Source organism: Coregonus lavaretus (assembly GCF_964263955.1).
Source record: "Coregonus lavaretus genome assembly, chromosome: 2".
NCBI classification, from domain to species: domain Eukaryota; kingdom Metazoa; phylum Chordata; class Actinopteri; order Salmoniformes; family Salmonidae; genus Coregonus; species Coregonus lavaretus.
The window spans coordinates 46,373,238-46,396,797 of NC_139989.1; the positions used below are offsets into that span (position 1 = coordinate 46,373,238).

A 23,560-nucleotide genomic window follows, 5' to 3' on the forward strand; every position below is an offset into this window, starting at 1 on the left:
TTTTCCAGACAACATGTCACATGGTGATTGTCATGTGACCATTGGACGCTGCGGCTTTATGATTGTCGGCAGAGCCCATATTCTCTTGTAATTTGTTTCCTCAATGTTTAGCTTTCGGACAGTCCTAAACAATAATTTATATTAATTTATTATTGTATTTATGCTTATGAATTAATGTCCTGCAAAGCATCGCCATGGCATCATCGAACTGTAACTGCATCCAAGACGGTACAGGTTGGTAATGTATTTCAATTTAAACTAAAGGTGTATAAAATAACTATTTTCAAAAGGATAATGTATTTGTTGTATAGTGTTAAAAGAGAAGGCTGCATGTCATCTGTGAGTGCTCAGCATTGCAATAGGATGATAATAGGCTAATTGTATGGCAATAATGCCTCCATTGCTGTATCATACCTAGCCCAAGAATATACTAAATGTTCTTTTCAGAAGCGAATTGACTCTGGCAGCCAAAACAGCCAAGTAATCCATCTAAACGTGAATCGATTCTTGCGGTACGGTTCTAGAAACATTAAGCCCTCTACTTTAATATCACATCAAAATAATTTCAAAAATGCAAAATATACACTTAACAGCCGATAGTATTTTTCAGTTACAACACGTTTGTGGCGTCCTTGTTCCCACACAGGTGTTGGGAGACGCAGATAGATAATTAGCACAGGTAGTCGCCTCTGTTTTCCGTAAACAAGCGCTGTAACTTGGAAATATGTCCGTGTGGGAACCCTAACCCTATAAAGGTGTATTAATTGATTTTTTTTTTTTATGGAAAAGTATTTGTTGATATGAAAGTGAAGTTCCATATGTTTCCAAAACTGTATCCCTTGCAAGGCCTATTTGCTTTTAGAAAGAGCTTCAGGGCTCTGTCAGAGCCTTGGACCGCCCCAGCTAACAGACGTTCCCACAACTTTAGAGAATGTTCCCTTAATGGTCTCTTTAGGTCATTAACTAACTTTTTCATTGGGATGTGCAAGGAATGTTTCCAAGAGACCATCCCCTTAATGTCAAATAGAACTTGGTTGCCATGTTCTCCAGAATTTAAGATATTAATGTTCTAGACACGTTTCATAAACATTCATGTGTCCAGTTTTCTGAGGGTTAGGAGAATATTCCATCAATGTCCCACCAAACATACACAGAACCTGGTTCTCAGAACATAAGTTAATGTTCTAGATGCGTTTCATGGGAACGTTGCAACAACATTTCTGTGTATCAGTTGTCAGGACATCGACTGATAGGCCAATAGTTTTCTGGAAAGGGCCTAACTATATTGGCCCATTAAGCACATTACATTTACATTTACATAATTTAGCAGATGCTCTTATCCAGAGCGACTTACAAATTGGTGCATTCAACTTATGATAGCCAGTGGGACAACCACCTTTATTTTTTGTTTTTATGGGGGGGTGGGGGAAGAAGGATTACTTTATACTATTCCAGGTATTCCTTAAAGAGGTAGGGTTTCAAGTGTCTCTGGAAGGTGGTCAGTGACTCCGCTGTCCTGGCGTTGTGGGGGAGCTTGTTCCACCATTGGGGTGCCAGAGCAGCGAATAGCTTTGACTGGGCTGAGCGGGAACTGTGCTTCCGTAGAGGTAGGGTAGCTAGCAGGCCAGAGGTGGATGAACGTAGTGCCCTTGTTTGGGTGTAGGGTCTGATCAGAGCCTGAAGGTAAGGAGGTGCCGTTCCCCTCACAGCTCCATAGGCAAGCACCATGGTATTGTAGTAGATGCGAGCCTCAACTGGAAGCCAGTGGAGTGTGCGGAGGAGCGGGGTGACATGAGAGAACTTGGGAAGGTTGAACACCAGACGGGCTGCAGCGTTCTGGATAAGTTGAAGGGGTTTAATGGCACAGGCAGAGAGCCCAGCCAACAGCGAGTTGCAGTAATCCAGACGGGAGATGACAAGTGCCTGGTTTAGGACCTGTGCCGCTTTCTGTGTAAGGTAGGGTCGTACTCTGAGAATGTTGTAGAGCATGAACCTGCAGGATCGGGTCACTGCTTTGATGTTAGCGGAGAACGAAAGGGTATTGTCCAGGGTCACGCCAATGTTCTTTGCACTCTGGGAGGAGGACACAATGGAGTTGTCAACCGTGATGGCGAGATCATGGAGCGGGCAGTCCTTCCCCGGGAGGAAGAGCAGCTCCGTCTTGCCGAGGTTCAGCTTGAGGTGGTGATCCGATATCCACACTGATATGTCTGCCAGACATGCAGAGATGCGATTCACCACCTGGTTATCAGAAGGGGGAAAGGAGAAAATTAATTGTGTGTCGTCTGCATAGCAATGATAGGAGAGACCATGTGAGGATATGACAGAGCCAAGTGACTTGGTGTATAGAGAGAATAGGAGAGGGCCTAGAACTGAGCCCTGGGGGACACCAGTGGTGAGAGCACGTGGTGCGGAGACAGATTCTCGCCACGCCACCTGGTAGGAGCGACCTGTCAGGTAGGACGCAATCCAAGAGTGAGCAGCGCCGGAGATGCCCAACTCGGAGAGGAGGATCTGATGGTTCACAGTATCAAAGGCAGCGGATAGGTCTAGAAGGATAAGAGCAGAGGAGAGAGAGTTAGCTTTAGCAGTGCGGAGAGCCTCCGTGACACAGAGAAGAGCAGTCTCAGTTGAATGACCAGTCTTGAAACCTGACTGGTTTGGATCAAGAAGGTCATTCTGAGAGAGATAGCAGGAGAGTTGGCTAGAGACGGTACGCTCAAGAGTTTTGGAGAGAAAAGAAAGAAGGGATACTGGTCTGTAGTTGTTGACATCGGAGGGATCGAGTGTAGGTTTTTTGAGGAGGGGTGCAACTCTCGCTCTCTTGAAGACGGTAGGGACATGGCCAGTGGTCAAGGATGAGTTGATGAGTGAGGTGAGGTAAGGGAGAAGGTCTCCGGAAATGGTCTGGAGAAGAGAGGAGGGGATAGGGTCAAGCGGGCAGGTTGTTGGGCGGCCAGCCGTCACAAGTTACAAGATTTCATCTGGAGAGAGAGGGGAGAAAGAAGTCAAAGCATAGGGTAGGGCAGTGTTAGCAGGACCAGCGGTGTCATTTGACTTAATAACATTTAGATTTACGTCATTTAGCAGACGCTCTTATCCAGAGCGACTTACAAATTGGTGCATTCACCTTATGATAGCCAGTGGGACAACCACTTTACTATTATAATTATAATTATTTATTGTTTATTTTTTTTATATCTATAATTTTTTTTTCATTTTAGAAATGTCTTTCAAATTTGTATATCTGTTTTTTTTAAAATATTTTTTTTATTATTTTTTTATATATATATATATATATATATATATATATATATATATATATATATATATATAGTTTATTTTTATTTTTGTTTATTTATTTTTGTGTTTTTTTGTAAATATTATTATTATTGAATGTTTTATTTTATTTTTTGTGTGTGTGTGTGTTGAAAATGGTTGATGAAGTCATCCACAGAGAGGGATGAGGGAGGGGGAGGAGGAGGGGGATTCAGCAGGGAGGAGAAGGTGGCAAAGAGCTTCCTAGGGTTAGAGGCAGATGCTTGGAATTTAGAGTGGTAGAAAGTGGACTTAGCAGCGGAAACAGAGGAAGAGAATCCAGAGAGGAGGGAGTGAAAAGATGACAGGATCGCAGGGAGTCTAGTTTTCCTCCATTTCCGCTCGGCTGCCCGGAGCCCTCTTCTGTGAGCTCGCAATGAGTCGTCAAGCCACGGAGCAGGAGGGGAGGACCGAGCCGGCCGGGAGGATAGGGGACATAGAGAGTCAAAAGATGCAGAAAGGGAGGAGAGGAGGGTTGAGGAGGAAGAATCAGGAGATCGGAGGGAGAAGGATTTAGCAGAGGGAAGAGATGATAGGATGGAAGAGAAGAGAGTAGCGGGAGAGAGAGAGCGACGGTTGCGACGGCACATTACCATCGGAGTAGGGGCAGAGTGAGTAGTGTTGGAGGAGAGAGAAAAGGATACAAAGTAGTGGTCGGAGACTTGGAGGGGAGTTGCAGTGATATTATTATTGGGACAGTGGTTGGGGCATTTGTCATTGGTAATGGAGGCCTGGGTTCAAGAACTGCTAGGAGAGTCACCCTACTCTCTCATTCTTAGCAATATACACTGAGTGTACAAAACATTAGGAACACCTTCCTAATATTCAGTTGCACCCCCTTTTGCCCTCAGAGCAGCCTCAATTCGTTGGGACATGGACTCTACAAGGTGTCAATTGTTCCACAGGGATGCTGGCACATGTTGACTCCAATGCTTACCACAGTTGTGTCAAGTTGACTGGATGTCCTTTGGGTGGTGGACCATTCTTGATACACACGGGAAACTGTTGAGCGTGGAAAAACCCAGCAGTGTTGCAGTTCTTGACACACTCAAACCGGTGCACCTGGCACCTACTACCATACCCCATTCAAAGGCACCCTCTGAATGGCACACATATACAATCCATGTCTCAATTATCTCAAGGCTTAAAGATCCTTCTTTATCCAGTCTCCTCCCCTACATCTACAGTAATTTGAAGTGGATTTAACAGGTGACATCAACAAGGGATCCTAACTTTCACCTGGTCAGTCTGTCATGGAAAGAGCAGGTGTTCCTAATGTTTTTCATGCTCAGTGTATGTTAATGTCATTATTTGGCAACAGTTACAACACACCTACAGTATAGTTGGGCCCTGTTCTGTCCAGAAGAAACCCCTCCTCCCCAGGCACTTGTGTAGATCTGAAACAACTTGATAGGTGTAAGGCTGTAAGCAATTGGGTGAATGCACTTTGAGGTCAATCTCAGCTCTGTTTAAAAGTACACTCAGGAAAAACATTGATTGATCATAGAGAGTCAGGAGTATCATTGAAACAGGTTAACACGCCTCACCAATATTAGACAACTATACTGAAAGCCCTTAAAATGGCAAAATAAGTAAGCCTAAATCAAATCAATGATGAGAATAGTCAGATTTAACCGATACATGACACAGACATGGTGAGTACTGTGAACCAAGAGGTTGTGAGTTCAAATCCCAGGTGAGGAGATGTTGAATAATAATGACTGTATAAATGAACATGCACAATGTAATCATGTATGTCAAAGTGTGTAAAATATGTAAGTTGAAAACACTATGTTAAAAGCACTGTGTGAGTATCCCTAACCTTGCCAACAGACAAAGAGCTATGAATTGATCAGTGGTTCACCAATCAGGGCCTTGATTGACTAGGCAACAGTAACAAGGCGTGATATGTAATGAAGCTTTTTTTTCTGGGGACCATTAGGCGACGTCTTGCCAACTGATACACAGAGATGTTCTTTCAACATTCTCATGAAATGTGTATAGAACATTAATTTATATTCTGAGAACATTGCAAACATGTTCTGTGTATGTTTGGTGGGACGTTAATGGAATATCCTCCTAACCCCTCAAACTGGACACATGAAGGTTCCTGCAATGTTCTCATGAAATGTGTCTAGAACATTAAGATCTTATTTTCTGAGAACATGGCAACCATGTTCTGTGTATGTTTGGTGGGACGTTGATAGACTATTCTCCCACCAAAACATGCTAAAAATGTTCTCAGAAGGTTTTTGCTAACATAGAATGTTCCCCTAACTAATGGAAAACTGGACACTCAAACATTAGGGGAACATTACGGATAACATTACAAAAACGTTCTCTCCCTAGAATTGTTAGCTGGGGCCGTCCTCAGCAGGCAAACATCTTCATGAATAGACGTGTGTGTGTGTACAGTGCATTCGGAAAGTATTCAGACCCCTTGACTTTTTCTACATTTTGTTACGTTACAGCCTTACTCTAAAATTGATTTAAGGCACAGACATGTCTATCTAAGGTCCCACAGTTGACAGTGCATGTCAGAGCAAAAACCAAGCCATGAGGTCGAAGGAATCCTCTGTAGAGCTCCGAGACAGGATTGTGTCTAGGCACAGATCTGGGGAAGGGTACCAAAACAGTTCTGCAGCATTGAAGGTCCCCATAAACACAGTGGCCTCCATCATTCTTAAATCGAAGAAGTTTGGAACCACCAAGATTCTTCCTAGAGCTGGCCGTCCCGGCCAAACTGAGCAATTGGGGTAGAAGGGCCTTGGTCAGGGAGGTGACCAAGAACTTGATGGTCACTCTGACAGAGCTCCAGAGTTACTGTGTGGAGATGGGAGAACCTTCCAGAAGGACAACCATCTCTGCAGCACTCCACCAATTAGGCCTTTATGGTAGAGTGGCCAGACGGAAGCCACTCCTCAGTAAAAGGCACATGACAGTCCGCTTGGAGTTTTCCAAAAGGCACCTAAAGGACTCTCAGACCATGAGAAACAAGATTCTCTGATCTGATGAAACCAAGATTAAACTCTTCGGCCTGAATGCCAAGCGTCACGTCTGGAGGAAACCTGGCACCATCCCTACCGTGAAGCATGGTGGTGGCAGCATCATGCTGTGGGGAAGTTGTTTAGTGGCAGGGACTGGGAGACTAGTCATAATCGAGGGAAAGATGAACGGAGCAAAGTACAGAGAGATCCTTGATGAAAACCTGCTCCAGAGCGCTCTGGACCTCAGACTGGGGCCAAGGTTCACCTTCCAACTGGACAACAACCCTAAGCACACAGCCAAGACATTGCAGGAGTGGCTTCGGAACAAGTCTCTGAATGTCCTTGAGTGGCCCAGCCAGAGCCCGGACTTGAACCCGATCGAACGTCTCTGGAGAGACCTGAAAATAGATTTGCAGCGACGCTCCCCATCCAACCTGACAGCGCTTGAGAGGATCTGCAGAGAAGAATGGGAGAAACTCCCCAAATACAGGTGTGCCACGCTTGTAGCGTCGTACCAAAGAAGACTCGAGGCTGTAATCGCTGCCAAAGGTGCTTCAACAAAGTACTGAGTAAAGGGTCTGAATACTTATGTAAATGTGATATTTCAGTTGTTTATTTTTAATACATTTGCAAAAATGTCTAAAAACCTGATTTTGCTTTGTCATAGTGGGTTATTGTATGTAGATTGAGGGGGAAAAAACAATTTAATCAATTTTAGAATAAGACTGTAACGTAACAATGTGGAAATAGTCAAGGGGTCTAAATACTTTTCTATTGAATGGGCTATATCATACCTACTGATCCAATGCATGCTTGAATTATGTCGTTTATAGTAAAATTATAATACCACATCACTTTCCCACTTACTATTTTTCAGCAGCAATATCAAGCTGATGAATGCCCTTTTCAGATATACCTTCCCTATGTTGTATGTAGGAACCCATGTCTGTCATTAATTCTCTCTCAGAGAAGGATGAGCTGTTCTCACCTGTGAGCAGCTACAGCTCCCATGACCTCAGTGGCGGGAACCCCCGGCTCACCAGTCTGGTAGGCTCAGAGCTCCGGCAACAGCAGGAGGAGGAGGCACTGCGGAGGAAGCTCAAGTACTTCTTCATGAGCCCCTGTGACAAGTACCACGCCAAGGGCCGCAAGCCCTTTAAACTGGTCCTGCAGCTGCTCAAGATCCTCATCGTCACTGTACAGGTGGGTCTTTACTGAACTGAAGAGTTGGTATTCATGATGGGGCTTCTCAGTTGATTTTGATGATTGTTTTAACCTTTAATCCCCTGTCACTCCCTTCTCTAGTTAGTCCTGTTTGGCTTGAGTAACCAGATGGTGGTGACATTCAAGGAAGAGAACACAGCATCCTTCAAACACCTTTTCCTTAAAGACTACCGGGATGGCTCTTCAATGGCAATCCACACACAGAGTGAACTCTATAGCCATATTTATTATGCTATAGATCAGGTACTAGTATCTCAGTACTTCTCAACCCTCTCATTTTGCTCTCTGTAATGCCTTATGTTATTGTTGTGTTTTTACATTGTTTTTTGTCTTCATTGTCTGTCTATATTATGTTTTGCTATTAGTATAACTGTATGTTACCTATTCCATTCATATTTTATTTTCCTCAGTACCTGGCTCTACCACAGACATCAGTGGGGCGGTATGCATATGTGTGGGGTGAGGGTGTGAATGGGAGCGCCCTCTCTCTATGCCAGCGGTACTACAAGAGGGGCATCATCGACCCCATCAAAGACACCTTTGACATCGACCCCCAAGTTATCACCGGTACCCTGGCCGCATTCTCCTTTTTTTCCCCCTTCTGTTTATTAAGTTGTCTATCAAATTCCCCCTCCATATATTTCACATCAAAATCTGTCAGTCTTGGTGCAACTCAATATTAGAAAGGTCTTCCTAATGTTTGGTGTACTCAGTGTATATGGTTCTGGAAATGAAAATCTTCTGGGTTTTTGTTCCTCTCTCGCAACTTCCTCTTACTCCATCCTTCTGTCCTTTTCAGATTGCGTTGGTGTTGACCCACTACCAAACCCTCCTTCTCCTCCTGATTACAGTGACTACAAGAACTTCACTCTCCAGTTTCACAAGTGAGACACCCACACAATGGTCTCCCTCGCTCCCTCTCCCCCTTTTATTCTTGCATGCAATTCCTCATGGGGTTTTGAATCCCATTTTTGTAATTTTGTCAGTCCTTTCTTATGCTAATGTCACTCGAGTCATTTCAGCATTGCATATCAAACATAGATAGAACATTACTAGGTAACATCACTTCTCTATTGAGATTACATGCATACATTCCTCTTACTGGATCTTGTCTCTCTTCTTCTTCTTCTTCTTCTTGGTCTCCAGGCTAATCAATGTGACCATTCAGTTCCAGCTGAAGGCCATAAACATCCAGACCATCATCAACAATGAAATCCCAGACTGCTACACCTTTGCTATCATGGTGAGATGACCTACCAATTTCCCCTGAACAGTCCAGTCTTTCCCCTATATGCATTTAAATTGTGGTTGCCACTGCAAAAAAGATTAAATGATAAAAACAACAAATTAAATACAAAAATGTGGGATAGTAAAGCGTTTTCAGTGTAAACTTAAGCGACTAAATACAGATATAACGTATGTAAAAAATATATATTGGCACAATATATTTTAAAATAAGATCATCTTTGAGAACTAACAAACACCAAAATAAAAGTCATGGCATGGGGCCCCCATTGATTTTGTTATAATTTTTGAGTCATTCAGATAGCATAAGAACACGGCATAAGCCATGACATAATGTGTAGAATTGCAGGAAATTAGCTTTAAAACAGCAACATTGTCTCAGCGGCCAAGAGCAGGGCCAATAAAACCGTGCCATTGGCTATGCCCACTAGCACGCCACAACCCCTCGCCCAACTTTGCCACCGCTGCTGAAAAAATCCTAGGGGATCACTGCAGCCCCATACAGTCCACTGTATCTTAGACAGCTGTTATAAAGCCAGGATTTGTGTAGCTACGTTTACAGTGTGTATTGTGGCTGCTGTCAGGTTGTCCTGGATAACAAGGCTCACAGCGGCAGAGTGAAGATCAGTCTGCTCAACCATGCTTCCATCAAGAAGTGCAAAGACCCCAACGTGTGGGGACATGGTGAGAGAGGGAGGGATGGGGGGTACTGACGTTTTGATTGGGAGGTAAAGCTTGAGATTGATTCACTTCTTTCCTGCTGTTCCTTACTAGCCGTTTGCCTCTTCCTTCCTTTCACTCCCTGACTTAATTCATTCAAACACCCCTCCTCTCTTCTTCCTCCCATAGCAGAGAACTATGCACGGGAGGCTTTTGACGTGCTGGTGGCCATAGTGTGTCTGCTGTCCCTGCTGCTGTGTGGTCGCTCCATCCTCAGAGGCGTCATCCTACAACATGTAAGACCAAGGCTGAGCCCCAAAAGTCAAAAATGTTGTTACATTGTAATTATACTGAACAAAAATATAAATGCAACAATTTCAAAGATTTTAGTGAGTTATAGTTCATAGAAGTAAATCAGTCAATTGAAATAAATTCATTCATTCATAGGCCCACCCACTTGGGAGCCAGGCACACCCTCTGGGGAGCCAGGCCCAGCCAATCGGAATGAGTATTTCCCCCACAAAAGGGCTTTATTACAGACAGAAATACTTCTCAGCACTTCCTCTCTGTTTATTCCACGGGTTCCCAAACATTTTTGGCCCACGAACCCATTTTGACATCTGAAAATTCTCGCGACCCCAACTACAGTGAGGGAAAAAAGTATTTGATCCCCTGCTGATTTTGTACGTTTGCCCACTGACAAAGAAATGATCAGTCTATAATTTTAATGGTTGGTTTATTTGAACAGTGAGAGACAGCATAACAACAAAAAAATCCAGAAAAAATGTTATAAATTGATTTGCATTTTAATGAGGGAAATAAGTATTTCACCCCTCTGCAAAACATGACTTAGTACTTGGTCAGACGTTTCTTGTAGTTGGCCACCAGGTTTGCACACATCTCAGGAGGGATTGTGTCCCACTCCTCTTTGCAGATCTTCTCCAAGTCATTAAGGTTTCAAGGCTGACGTTTGGCAACTCAAACCTTCAGCTTCCTCCACAGATTTTCTTGAGCCACTCCTTTGTTGCCTTGGCCGTGTGTTTTGGGTCATTGTCATGCTGGAATACCCATGCACGACCCATTTTCAATGCCCTGGCTGAGGGAAGGAGGTTCTCACCCAAGATTTGACGGTACATGGCCCCGTCCATCGTCCCTTTGATGCGGTGAAGTTGTCCTGTCCCCTTAGCAGAAAAACACCCCCAAAGCATAATGTTTCCACCTCCATGTTTGATGGTGGGGATGGTGTTCTTAGGGTCATAGGCAGCATTCCTCCTCCTCCAAACACGGCGAGTTGAGTTGATGCCAAAGAGCTCGATTTTGGTCTCATCTGACCACAACACTTTCACCCAGTTCTCCTCTGAATCATTCAGATGTTCATTGGCAAACTTCAGACGGGCATGTATATGTGCTTTCTTGAGCAGGGGGACCTTGCGGGCGCTGCAGGATTTCAGTCCTTCACGGCGTAGTGTGTTACCAATTGTTTTCTTGGTGACTATGGTCCCAGCTGCCTTGAGATCATTGACAAGATCCTCCCGTGTAGTTCTGGGTTGATTCCTCACCATTCTCATGATCATTGCAACTCCACGAGGTGAGATCTTGCATGGAGCTCTGGCCGAGGGAGATTGACAGTTATTTTGTGTTTCTTCCATTTGCGAATAATCGCACCAACTGTTGTCACCTTCTCACCAAACTGCTTGGCGATGGTCTTGTAGCCCATTCCAGCCTTGTGTAGGTCTACAATCTTGTCCCTGACATCCTTGGAGAGCTCTTTGGTCTTGGCCATGGTGGAGAGTTTGGAATCTGATTGATTGATTGCTTCTGTGGACAGGTGTTTTTTTTAATTATTTTTTTTATTTCACCTTTATTTAACCAGGTAAGCCAGTTGAGAACAAGTTCTCATTTACAACTGCGACCTGGCCAAGATTGTCAAGGGGTGCTGAAGGTGGGTGTGGTGCATGAATCAAGCGCAGGACGCAGAAGCTCAGTCCAAAAGACTTTAGTGCAATATTCACGTAGAAAATAAGCACAATAAGCCCGAAGGCGAAATAACGGTGCACACAGGCGTCAAACAAATGGCGCACTAACATGTGCGAAAAACCTCTCCAAAACACTGGAGGGAAGTACGTAGCTCCAACACAAAACAGAAGAGCAATCACACACAAAGACAAACACACACAACGAGAACTAAATAGGACACTAACGAGGACTAACAAGACACAGGTGTACAACATCAAGACAAAACCAAACGAACATGAAACATAGATCGGTGGCAGCTAGTACTCCGGGGACGACGACCGCCGAAGCCTGCCCGAACCAGGAGGAGGAGCAGCCTCGGCCGAAACCGTGACAAAGATAAAGCAAAGCAGTGCGATAAAAACAACACAGAGTTACATATGGGGTAAAAAACATAAAGTCAAGAATACAACAGAAAATATATATACAGTGTGTGCAAATGTAGCAAGTTATGGAGGTAAGGCAATAAATAGGCTATAGTGCAAAATAATTACAATAGTATTAACACTGGAATGCTAGATGTGCAAGAGATTATGTGCAAATAGAGATACTGGGGTGCAAAAGAGCAAAATAAATAACAATATAGGGATGAGGTAGTTGGGTGGGCTAATTTCAGATGGGCTGTGTACAGGTGCAGTGATCGGTAAGGTGCTCTGACAACTGATGCTTAAAGTTAGTGAGGGAGATAAGAGTCTCCAGCTTCAGAGATTTTTGCAATTCGTTCCAGTCATTGGCAGCAGAGAACTGGAAGGAATGGCGGCCAAAGGAGGTGTTGGCTTTGGGAATGACCAGTGAGATATACCTGCTGGAGCGCAGACTACGGGTGGGTGCTGCTATGGTGACCAATGAGCTAAGATAAGGCGGGGATTTGCCTAGCAGTGATTTATAGATGGCCTGGAGCCAGTGGGTTTGACGACGAACATGTAGTGAGGACCAGCCAACAAGAGCGTACAGGTCACAGTGGTGGGTAGCGTATGGGGCTTTGGAGACAAAACGGATGGCACTGTGATAGACTACATCCAATTTGCTGAGTAGAGTGTTGGAGGCTATTTTGTAAATGACATCGCCGAAGTCAAGGATCGGTAGGATAGTCAGTTTTACGAGGGCATGTTTGGCAGCATGAGTGAAGGAGGCTTTGTTGTGAAATAGGAAGCCGATTCTAGATTTAACTTTGGATTGGAGATTCTTTATGTGAGTCTGGAAGGAGAGTTTACAGTCTAACCAGACACCTAGGTATTTGTAGTTGTCCACATACTCTAGGTCAGACCCGTCAAGAGTGGTGATTCTAGTCGGGTGGGCGGGTGCCAGCAGCGTTCGATTGAAAAGCATGCATTTAGTTTTACTAGTGTTTAAGAGCAGTTGGAGGCTACTGAAGGAGTGTTGTATGGCATTTTATACAGGTAACAAACTGAGATTAGAAGCACTCCCTTTAAGAGTGTGCTCCTAATCTCAGCTCATTACCTGTATAAAAGACACCTGGGAGCCAGAAATCATTCTGATTGAGAGGGGGTCAAATACTTATTTCCCTCATTAAAATGCAAATCAATTTATAACGTTTTTGACATGCGTTTTTCTGGATTTTTTTGTTGTTATTCTGTCTCTCACTGTTCAAATAAACCTACCATTAAAATTATAGACTGATCATTTATTTGTCAGTGGGCAAACGTACAAAATCAGCAGGGGATCAAATACTTTTTTCCCTCACTGTATGTGGGAAATAAAGTATGTAATTAACAGCCAACCTTTAGTTTTTTAATTGGGGCTATGGCAGTCAATTGCAAAAAATTCTAACAGTATTTCTGATTGTATTCTCAACTCACCATCTTATACTTTTAAGGTGGGGCTATGAGAGTCAATTGCAAATTAGTCTGACATATTTTCTCTTATCTCACCACCGCTAATGAGATGGGTGTGCTTGATGCATGTTGAGTCGGACCTTCTCAAAGTCAGGGGGCGTGGTCGACAGTGCACACCTCATCTCTCCTGTTACATCCAACCTGGATCGATATTTATTTTTAATGCAGACGAGAGCACTGAATCAGCGTACCATGAGTCCCTTTGAGTTAGTACCCAAAACTCCTCCATAGTGACCCATGAATTAGTTGTCTGCAGCATTCGATCACATGACCGCTCGATCAGCTGTTCGATTTCACTTACCGGCATGTCAACTGAGCCAGGATCACAGTCAAACGGATTTCGCTGATTCGGTCACTCATCTGTAGATTTTTGGGGGGGTATTTCCCCTGCATGCTTGCGTCCAGATTGTTCAGTTTCCCAAATATGTATGTTACATAGGCAAGGAGACACATTTTCTTTTCATTACACAAATTCAACAAAGTCTGTTTTTTACATCCATTACGAATGACAACAGTTCCTTTCTCAATTAAAAAAATATTTACAACACTCCCCCTCGATAACCACCAAGCCTTGGTGTGAAATAGAACATTGCTCTGATCCCATATCTCCACATAGTTTTGCGAACGGGCGTGCGCGATATAGTTTACAATCGAAGTTACCTGCTGCATATATCCGAGTTCTGCGCTCAGCTCTTTTGCCGCCAGTTGCTCTTGGTGTATCCATTATAGCTCAGTGGGTGTATCATACAATGCAGCCATATGGCAGAGGGAGACACATTCATAACTAAAGTGCAGAGGCCTGCCCGCCATCCTGCCATAGATGGAGCCTCATCTGTGGCAAAAGCCCACCATTCGATCCCATGGGATCTCTTTTTCGTCAGTATAGCCAGCACACATAAGGTGGAGTTTTTTAGTCATTGTCAGTTTACTCTTGACTGCTAGCTATAACATCAAGTCTTAATTTCAGTGTTATCAGACAAAGGTATTGATGTGTGTTTCTGTGCCTCTGTCGCCCCACATTTTGTTTTCACCTCATCAATTGCGGCTGGTAATATCAGTCTCTGCAATAGTGTGTTGTTTCATAGCGTAGCGGGCTTAGCCGTTCACCGTGGGAATGATTCAAGTGCAACGGTCAAGTGCAGCCTTTTCCCACAACCTAAGGTCGCTCTCTGGTCAAATTTTAACTTTTAGATTTGAATAATTTTCATTTAGATTTTTTATGTTAACCACCTTATAATGATTTTGAGAGACAAAGATGGTAATATACAGTGCTATGAAAAAATGTATTTACCCCCTTTCTAATTTTCTCTACTTTTGCATATTTGTGATACTGAATGTTATCAGATCTTCAACCAAAACCTAATATTAGATAAAGGGAACATAAGTGAACAAATAACACAACAATTACATATTTATTTCATTTATTTCATAAACAAAGTTATGCAACACCCAATTCCCCTGTGTGAAAAAGCATCCCCAAACCATCACACCACCACCACCATGCTTGTCAGAGCACCTTACCGATCACTGCACCTGTACACAGCCCATCTGAAATTAGCCCGCCCAACTACCTCATCCCTATATTGTTATTTATTTTGCTCATTTGTACCCCAGTATCTCTATTTGCACATCATCTCTTGCACATCATTCCAGTGTTAATACTAAATTGTAATTATTTTGCACTATAGCCTATTTTATTGCCTTACCTCCATAACTTGCTAAATTTGCACACTGTATATTATATGTATTTCTGTTGTATTTTTGACTTTGTTTTGTTTTACCCCATATGTAACTCTGTGTTGTTGTTTTTTATCGCACTGCTTTGCTTTATCTTGGCCAGGTCGCAGTTGTAAATGAGAACTTGTTCTCAACTGGTTTACCTGGTTAAATAAAGGTGAAATAAAAAAAATAAAAAATGCTTGACCTTTGATATGATGTTCTTACTGTGGAATGCAGTGTTTGGTTTTCGCCAGGCATAATTGGACCCATCTCGTCCAGAAAGTTGACTCAAGTTTGCCAAAAAGCACCTGGATGATCATCAAGACTCTTGGAAGAACGTTCTATGGACAGAACCTTTTGGACGACATGGTTCCAGTAATGCCTGGCGAAAACCAAACTCTGCATTCCACAGTAAGAACATCATACCAAAGGTCAAGCATGGTGGTGGTGGTGTAATGGTTTGGGGATGCTTTACTGCCTCAGGACCTGGACGACTTGCCTTAATAGAAGGAACCATGAATTCTGCTCTGTATCAGAGAATTCTAATGGAGAATGTCAGACCATCCGTCTGTGAAGCTGAAGCGCAGCTGGGTCATGCAGCAAGACAATGATCCAAAACACACAATCAAGTCTACATGAAAATTGCTAAAAAGCAACAAATTGGAAGTTTTGGAATAGCCTAGTAAAAGTCCGCACCTAATCCCAATTGAGATGTTGTGGCAGGACTTGAAACGAGCAGTTCTGCGTGGAAGAGTGGGCCAAAATTCCTCCACAGCGACATGAGAGACTGATCAACAACTACAGGAAGCATTTGGTTGGAGTCATTGCAGCTAAAGGTGACACAACCAGCTATTGAGTGTAAGGGGGCAATTACTTTTTCACACAGGGGAATTGGGTGTTGCATAACTTTGTTTATGAAATAAATATGTAATTGTTGTGTTATTTGTTCACTTATGTTCCCTTTATCTAATATTAGGTTTTGGTTGAAGATCTGATAACATTCAGTATCACAAATATGCAAAAGTAGAGAAAATTAGAAAGGGGGCAAATACTTTTTCATAGCACTGTATACCTACTCATTCAAGGGTTTTTCTTTATTTTTACTATTTTCTACATTGTAGAATAATAGTGAAGACATCAAAACTATGAAATAACACATATGAAATCATGTAGTAATCCAAAAAGTGTTAAACAAAGTAGCCACCCTTTGCCTTGATGACAGCTTTGCACACTCTTGGCATTCTCTCAACCAGCATCACCTGGAATGCTTTTCCAGCAGTCTTGAAGGAGTTCCCACATATGCTGAGCACTTGTTGGCTGCTTTTCCTTCACTCTGCAGTACAACTCATCCCAAACCATCTCAATTGGGTTGAGGTCGGGTGATTGTGGAGGCCAGGTCATCTGATGCAGCACTCCATCACTCCTTCTTGGTAAAATAGCCCTTACACAGCCTGGTGGTGTGTTTTGGGTCATTGTCCTGTTGAAAAACAAATGATAGTCCCACTAAGCGCAAACCAGATGGGATGGCGTATCGCTGCAGAATGCTGTGGTAGCCATGCTGGTTAAGTGTGCCTTGAATTCTAAATGAATCACAGACAGTGTCACCAGCGAAGCACCATCACACCTCCTCCATGCTTCACGGTTGGAACTACACATGCGGAAATCATACGTTCACCTACTCTGCGTCTCACAAAGACACAGCGGTTGGAACCAAAACCTCAAATTTGGACTCATCAGACCAAAGGACAGATTTCCACCGGTCTAATGTCCATTGCTTGTGTTTCTTGGCCCAAGCAGGTCTCTTCTTCTTATTGGTGTCCTTTTAGTAGTGGTTTCTTTGCAGCAATTCGACCATGAAGGCCTGATTCATGCAGTCTCCTGTGAACAGTTGATGTTGAGATGTGTCTGAGGTGCAGTTAACTCTAATGAACTTATCCTCTGCAGCAGAAGTAACTCTGGGTCTTCCTTTCCTGTGTCGGTCCTCATGAGAGCTAGTTTCATCATTGCGCTTGATGTCTTAAAGTAATGATGGACTGTCGTTTCTCTTTGCTGTTCTTGCCATAATATGGACTTGGTCTTTTACCAAATAGGGCTATCTTCTGTATACCCCCCCCCCCCCCCCACCACCTTGTCACAACACAACTGATTGGCTCAAACGCATTAAGAAGGAAATAAATTCCGCATGTGAACTTTTAACAAGGTACACCGGTTAATTGAAATGCATTCTAGGTGACTACCTCATGAAGCCGGTTGAGAATGCCAAATCTAAAATATATTTTGATTTGGTTAACACTTATTTGGTTACTACATGATTCCATATGTGTTATTTCATAGTTTTGATGTCTTCACTATTATTCTACAATGTATAAAATAGTAAAAATAAAGAAAAAAAATTTACCAGGATTTTGGAAATTCTCCCGAGACCCCATTTTCATATCAGGCAACCCCACATAGGGTTGCGACCCCTAGTTTGGGAACCGCTGGTTTATTCTGTTCATTTGTCTGATCTGTCTCTTTGTGTTTGTCTGACAGGAGTATGTCCAGTTTTTCAGACACAGGCTGAATCACAGTGTGTGCTGGGCAGACAGGATGGAGTTCATTAATGGCTGGTTCATCCTGCTCATCATCAGTGACCTGCTCACCATCACCGGCAGCTTCATCAAGATTGGCATAGAGTCCAAGGTAATACAGAACAATGCAGTGCTTTTAGTTTTATATCTTTCCAGGCCTGCGCCAGTCCCCCCCACCCTTAGAATTAGACAGAGAGCAAATAATGTAATTATTAATACAAATAATTACTTTGACTCTGTCCTTCAGAACATGTCGTTGTATGATGTGTGTGGGATTCTGCTTGGTACCTCCACTCTGCTGGTGTGGGTGGGAGTCCTCCGCTACCTCAGTTTCTTCCAGAAGTACAACGTGAGTGACGCACATAATCTGTCACACAAAAATGCACACATTGACATTTAAGTTGAATGGCTTTCTGAGGAGGTTTTGCATCACTTCCCACCTCTTTTTCTTTTTCCATGTGTAATTTAGTCTTACGTTTTCTCTTTCCCTCACTCTCAGATCCTGATTGTGACGCTGCGGGCTGCCTTCCCTAATGTAATCCGCTTCTGCCTCTGTGTAGCTGCCATATACCTGGGTTACTGCTTCTGTGGCTGGATCGTGCTGGGGCCCTACCATACCAAGGTATTTGGTCATGGACAGGACATTCACATATATATTTGTGTATTGTTAATGAATAATACAAATATATCACAAATAAACTTGTTCTAATATACCAACTCATCCTCCTCTCTGTCCCCGCAGTTCCGCTCTCTGTCCATGGTGTCAGAGTGCCTGTTTTCTCTGATCAACGGGGACGATATGTTTGTGACGTTTGCTGAAATGCAGAAGAGCAGCACGCTGGTGTGGGTGTTCAGCCAGGTCTACCTCTACACCTTCATCTCCCTCTTCATCTACATGGTGCTCTCCCTCTTCATCGCCCTCATCACCGGAGCCTACGATGCCATCATGGTACTGTGGAAGGGAGGGGAGCGGGAGGGATAAAGGATGAGGGGGGTGATAGAAGGGGAGGATGTGTGATGGTGGGTGGAATGAGTGAATGGAGAAATGCAGGAGACATGATTTTAGGGACATTGAAATAAAAGATGGAGTGTTGATAAGTGCCATATGGAGAAAATGGTGCAATGTACAGAAAGTAGGATGGAAGAAGATTCTTTACAGTAGTTTCATCGAAGCACTCTGTTTGTCTCTCTACAGGCCCAAACCCAGGAGCCGATGCACATCACAGACCTGCATGCATTCATAGCAGAGTGTACTGATACACCTTGCTCTGGAAAGTTCCGTGGCCCAGAGGCATCCTCTTGTTCATTCTTCTGCTACTGTGACTGATGAGGAGGAGAGAAAAGAGGAGAGATGGACTATGTTCATGTGTGTGTCATTCAGGGTTTGATGTTTTTGTCTTTGAAGTAATCTCCATTCCATTGATATAGATTGGTAATTTGTCTCTATATTTCAGATCCACCAGTGGGAGGATGTCTTCCGGGTGATCTGACCTTGGACTACACTGTCCTCTGTAGGATGTGGCGCGCCAGTGCATTTAAATTCACATAGACTGGTACAGTACAACCTACATGTTACTAACTGCTGTAGATCGCACATGAATATTTAAAATGCCAGTTCATTGGGTTTTTATAGTTAACAAGTTACATTCTGCTAGCTAATTCATGACTGTAATACAGCTGTCCTTTCAGAGAGGAAACTGATTTTGCACAACGTATATCTGAATATGTCTTACTAAATATGAGTTTTTTTTTGTTTATTTATGGTGCAATTGTTTTGATTTAAATTGTTGATAAGCCTTTGTTGAATTGGGTCTGCATGACCCTATGACTGAGGGACGGCAATGGTTTAATTGTTATTTACTGTGCCTGGGGGCCCTGAACGTTATGATTGTCCTCTGAATCAAGTTTATGACAGATACACACTAACAGACAGGCTGAAACATGCACACCATTATGTACTGAAGGCTACTCCCTATTTTCCTCTTTGGTCCTTTGTTCCCTTCTCCTCCTCTGGATGGGATGACTACATGTTCAAGGACAGGACCTGCAGCCATAGTTAGTCATCAATACGTATGAAGCCTTTGGTGTAAAGAGCCAGGTGACCCTGGCCTGTACACCAATGCACTGCGAGACAGAGCCATAGTGGGTTTTATATTATTTATTTTTTTAACAATGCTAAATGTTGTTTTAAAACCACCCTTATGAATTATTTTGTTGGATGACTGTTGCACCAAAATACAAGGCCAGTAAGGGAGGTTCAGTCTTTATTTTATGAGATATGTCTGACATTGTGATATTGAATTCAGTGCTAATTTATTGAATATCTGTCTGGGCAAATTAATTCTGCAAACCAGTATGTGGTCCAAATCATGATTCACTGAAGGAAAGGGACTGAATTATCATATTTTATCTGTTTTGTTGTGATAATGTAATTTCATAGTATGAAAGCTCATAGTGACGTTCATTAGGAGAAAAAAGGACTCTCAATGTACAAGATTCATAAGGGATCAAAAGGAAGGGAAGAGTTGTCAGGATAGGACAAATAGAGAAATCATTGATGCCTACCCAGAATGCACTGTTTCTGGTGAAGGTGTGTTTTTCCATGACATGTTTACTTGAATAAATAATCTTTGTATGTGTTGACGACCAGAAAATATGTACATTTTTCAATTCTTTGAATGTTTTTACTTAGTACATTTATCTTGCTTGAGATTGTTATCAGGGACCCATATACGATGAGTCGTGATGACAGAGCTTGAAGCGGTGCTAAATGTCTCATGGCATGCAGCACAGTGGAGCAGCAGAATACTTGTAAGGGGTGTAGTAGTACTGTATTTCTTAACTACATGTGTTTTATACTCTGCTAATGTGATAATTTCTGATGTATTTAATTGGTTTACTTCTTTTTTTCAAAATGTTGTGGGTTGGTTAGACTGATACTAATAATTTTAGTATGGCCAAATTGCTCGACATCTACATTTTGGATGAGCATCTCGCTTGTACAGATTTGTTTTACTTTTTTTAAAGCCGTTCTCGTCTCATGCACTTTTTGTTCAGTACATTGCATTTCTGTGCCACCTCTCTATCGAATACCAGTAAACCTCCTCCAATTAAAACGATTGAAAAGTGTACTGTTTATTTCTACCAAGCAGAGTCCTATTTTCTGGTGATGTGGTCCATGTTATTACATGTAGCTTTTCTGCTCTCTCGTGTCAAGGACATTTACATTTAGTCCTCTTCATAGTCACTGAGGCAGAACAACCATTTCCTTTTGTCAATTATATCGGTTGAGTGGTTGAGTGCTCGACCTGTTATTAACTTTTAAAGGGTAATGTGACAAACTTGCTTTAAGACAGTTTTCTATGTTGGTGGATTCTATGTATATGGATTGATGGTGAATTGTGCTTGTTCAGATGATCATTGGTTCTCATCCTCATGCCAGGGCCTGCCCAGTACAGTGCCCCCGTGACTGTGGTGGTATGATAGCACCACTAGAGGGAGACAGGTGCCTTTTGTCTGACTCTACACAACCTCTACCAGCCAGCCAGTCAGAGGAAATCAATATCTGTCTAAGAGGCCATAAAGAAAGAAGAGGAAACAGAAACAAAGGGGATGAGAGAGGGAAATAGTTTAGAGTAGCTTGTTTTAAAGGGCCAAAATGTACCACACGCCAGTACACTTGCACATCTCAAAACAAAAGATAAGTGAAAGGAGATAACATGGCCTATGTGAGCTTAGATAAATGCACATAATTGAAAAAGTACACAAATATATCAAGATCAGTGCAGAGATCTGCACTGTCAGTGCTCTTAATGTAGCTTAGTCTGAGTGGTATAGAGGAGAGGGGCCCCTGTCCGATACCCTTAGTAGCAGCATGCATTATTAACGGCAGGATACAGCCAGCCAGGGCTGGGAAGCACTCCCACTAACCCATCAACCAGAAACTGGCCTGCCTGGACATCATCAGGTTTCAGGGTAACAATACCAATTAAAAAGAAAGTCCTCTAAAGCTAGCCACATGAGACACAAGGCCTCCTCTATTTTAGTGTTTAGAGTGAAACTAGGTGATAACGTGAGCTGTGTGTGGATTTTACTAGGCTGTGTGCATAATGCAGATGTAAGATAAAGATTGCTGTATCTGAAATGTTCTATTATGACATTTTGTTTTAACATAAGAAACGTTCAAGTCAGCATGTCGCAATGAGATTAGGTTATTATTGACTGTAGTCGAAGTATGTAAGTATATAGCCAGTGTTGTATGTGTGTTACATGTGTTCTTCAAGTGGGTTAGTATGCAGCGTGTCAATGATATGCTGTGTTTACATTTACATTCTGTTCTCCTGGGAGCCCATGCTCACACAACAGAAGCCGGTGCACTGCTGGCGTGTGCCAACTTGTGAACATGGTATTCAGAGGCATGTAATGAAGATCAGGCTACCATGGACTGTGTGTCGTGTTGTAATGTTTACATCCTAGGTATTCGAAATCCATTTCTCGACTAGAAACACGTCTGTGAATCTCCTTTGAGGATATTGACTATGTCTGATAAGATGGGTGTGTCTCCATCTTTTGTTTTTTGTTTTTGCACAACACCTGCTTCCTCCTTTGTGTGATTTGACTGATATGAGAACAGCCTGTGTTACAGCACTCAAGCTTGTATGTGTGTCACTCTGTGTGTCTGTGCGCAAGTGTTAGTATGTTTGTGTGTATTCCTTGTCAAAGTTAACACAACAACATCCAGAGGCTTGGCTTTGCTTGACTGAGTGTGCGCCAGTCCTTTTGTGCTGCGTTGCCCCATCTGGGCTGCTGGCCAGGGGGAAACAACAATGAGATAAATAACAGGGGAACTGGGTGGCGAGTACACTGCCCTGCCCCTTCCTGTCTCCACTGCAGCGCACCACAGCCTGTGTGGAAAAAACTTCCTCTCTTTGTTGTGCCTGTTTCACCAAGCCAATACGTCCATCACTGGCAGGCCGACACTAGTATAGCACCCCCAAACTCCCACCCTCTTTTCCTTGCCTTTCTGTTTTTCCTCTCCCTCTCTTTACTGTGTGTGGTAAAGATGTGTGTGGTAGTTCTTGTGTGTGTGGGCTACCTCTGTTTAGTGTTTTTGCTATGTTCCTAGTTCTCTGCTTCCCCCACAATACATTTCCTTCACTACATTTCTAGTCTGTTTTGGTCTGTTTGACAGCAGGGTTATATATGAGAGTCATGTTAGTGAAGCCTGTGTAACTAATTGTGTGGGCCAGAGCGTGTACCTTCGCTGATCATTTTGAGAGAGAGAGAAGTGCGAGGAGAGCTGTAGGGAGTTGGGGTTATTGCATGATAGAGTACAAAACAAGCAATATCAATCTCAGCATATCAATAAAGGCGTAGCAGCACCAGGCTACTTTACATTGCCTACTGACAGTGTAGCCATGACACAACCACACAGGTCAGCGCACCATTGAGCAACTGTTCACCGAGTTAAACATCCTGGGGAAATGAAATGTGTGTGTGTGTGTGTGTGTGTGTGTGTGTGTTATGATGAATTCCACAGGGCTAGAGCTGAAGGGGACACAATGTGAAGCACAATTGCTCCCTAGCCAGTGCAGACCCCGGCACAAAAGCCTGGCTCATGTAGACAGCTCTGGCTGCCACTGGGAGAGCTGAACAGCAGCAGTGCAGACGGATAGGCAGCATGCCCACCGAGACTGTCTCAGAAGTCTGGTGTGAAGACAGGAGCGGCACACACAGACAAAGCCTATGAAAAAACGCCCACAATCAGTAGAGGGAGACAACAATTGTGTCTGGGGGAAAAACACTGTACAGACAGCGGCAGCTCCTTCAGCCTTCCTCTGTTTCTATTCCCTCTTCATCTTGTTTCTGTCTCCTTCGATTCCACCATGTCTCTGACTGTCACAATCTGACATAAAATTGTGTATCTTTATGCACTGGTGATTCTCCTGGCAGCCTCCTCTTTGACAGG

General features: G+C 43.1%; 1 protein-coding gene across 1 annotated transcript; it reads left to right on the forward strand.

Moving 5' to 3' along the window:
* The first annotated feature begins 105 nt into the window (after positions 1–105).
* LOC311100640 (mucolipin-1-like) lies at positions 106–20,713 on the forward strand. Its single transcript, XM_084141569.1, has 14 exons — positions 106–234; positions 7,273–7,508; positions 7,611–7,772; positions 7,940–8,096; positions 8,329–8,413; positions 8,676–8,772; positions 9,359–9,458; positions 9,624–9,730; positions 17,555–17,704; positions 17,840–17,941; positions 18,092–18,214; positions 18,335–18,541; positions 18,788–18,958; positions 19,047–20,713. The coding sequence occupies exons 1-13, from the start codon at positions 195–197 to the stop codon at positions 18,917–18,919; spliced, it is 1,698 nt and encodes a 565-aa protein (XP_083997695.1). The 5' UTR covers positions 106–194; the 3' UTR covers positions 18,920–18,958; positions 19,047–20,713.
* The last annotated feature ends 2,847 nt before the right edge of the window (positions 20,714–23,560 follow it).

Excerpts from the sequence above, each read along its gene's own strand:
- LOC311100640 (XM_084141569.1), top strand. The coding sequence starts at position 195 with ATGGCATCATCGAACTGTAACTGCATCCAAGACGGTACAG. Across the intron at positions 235-7,272 it reads CTGCATCCAAGACGGTACAG|AGAAGGATGAGCTGTTCTCA; the intron begins GTTGGTAATGTA and ends ATTCTCTCTCAG. Across the intron at positions 18,542-18,787 it reads GAGCCTACGATGCCATCATG|GCCCAAACCCAGGAGCCGAT; the intron begins GTACTGTGGAAG and ends GTCTCTCTACAG.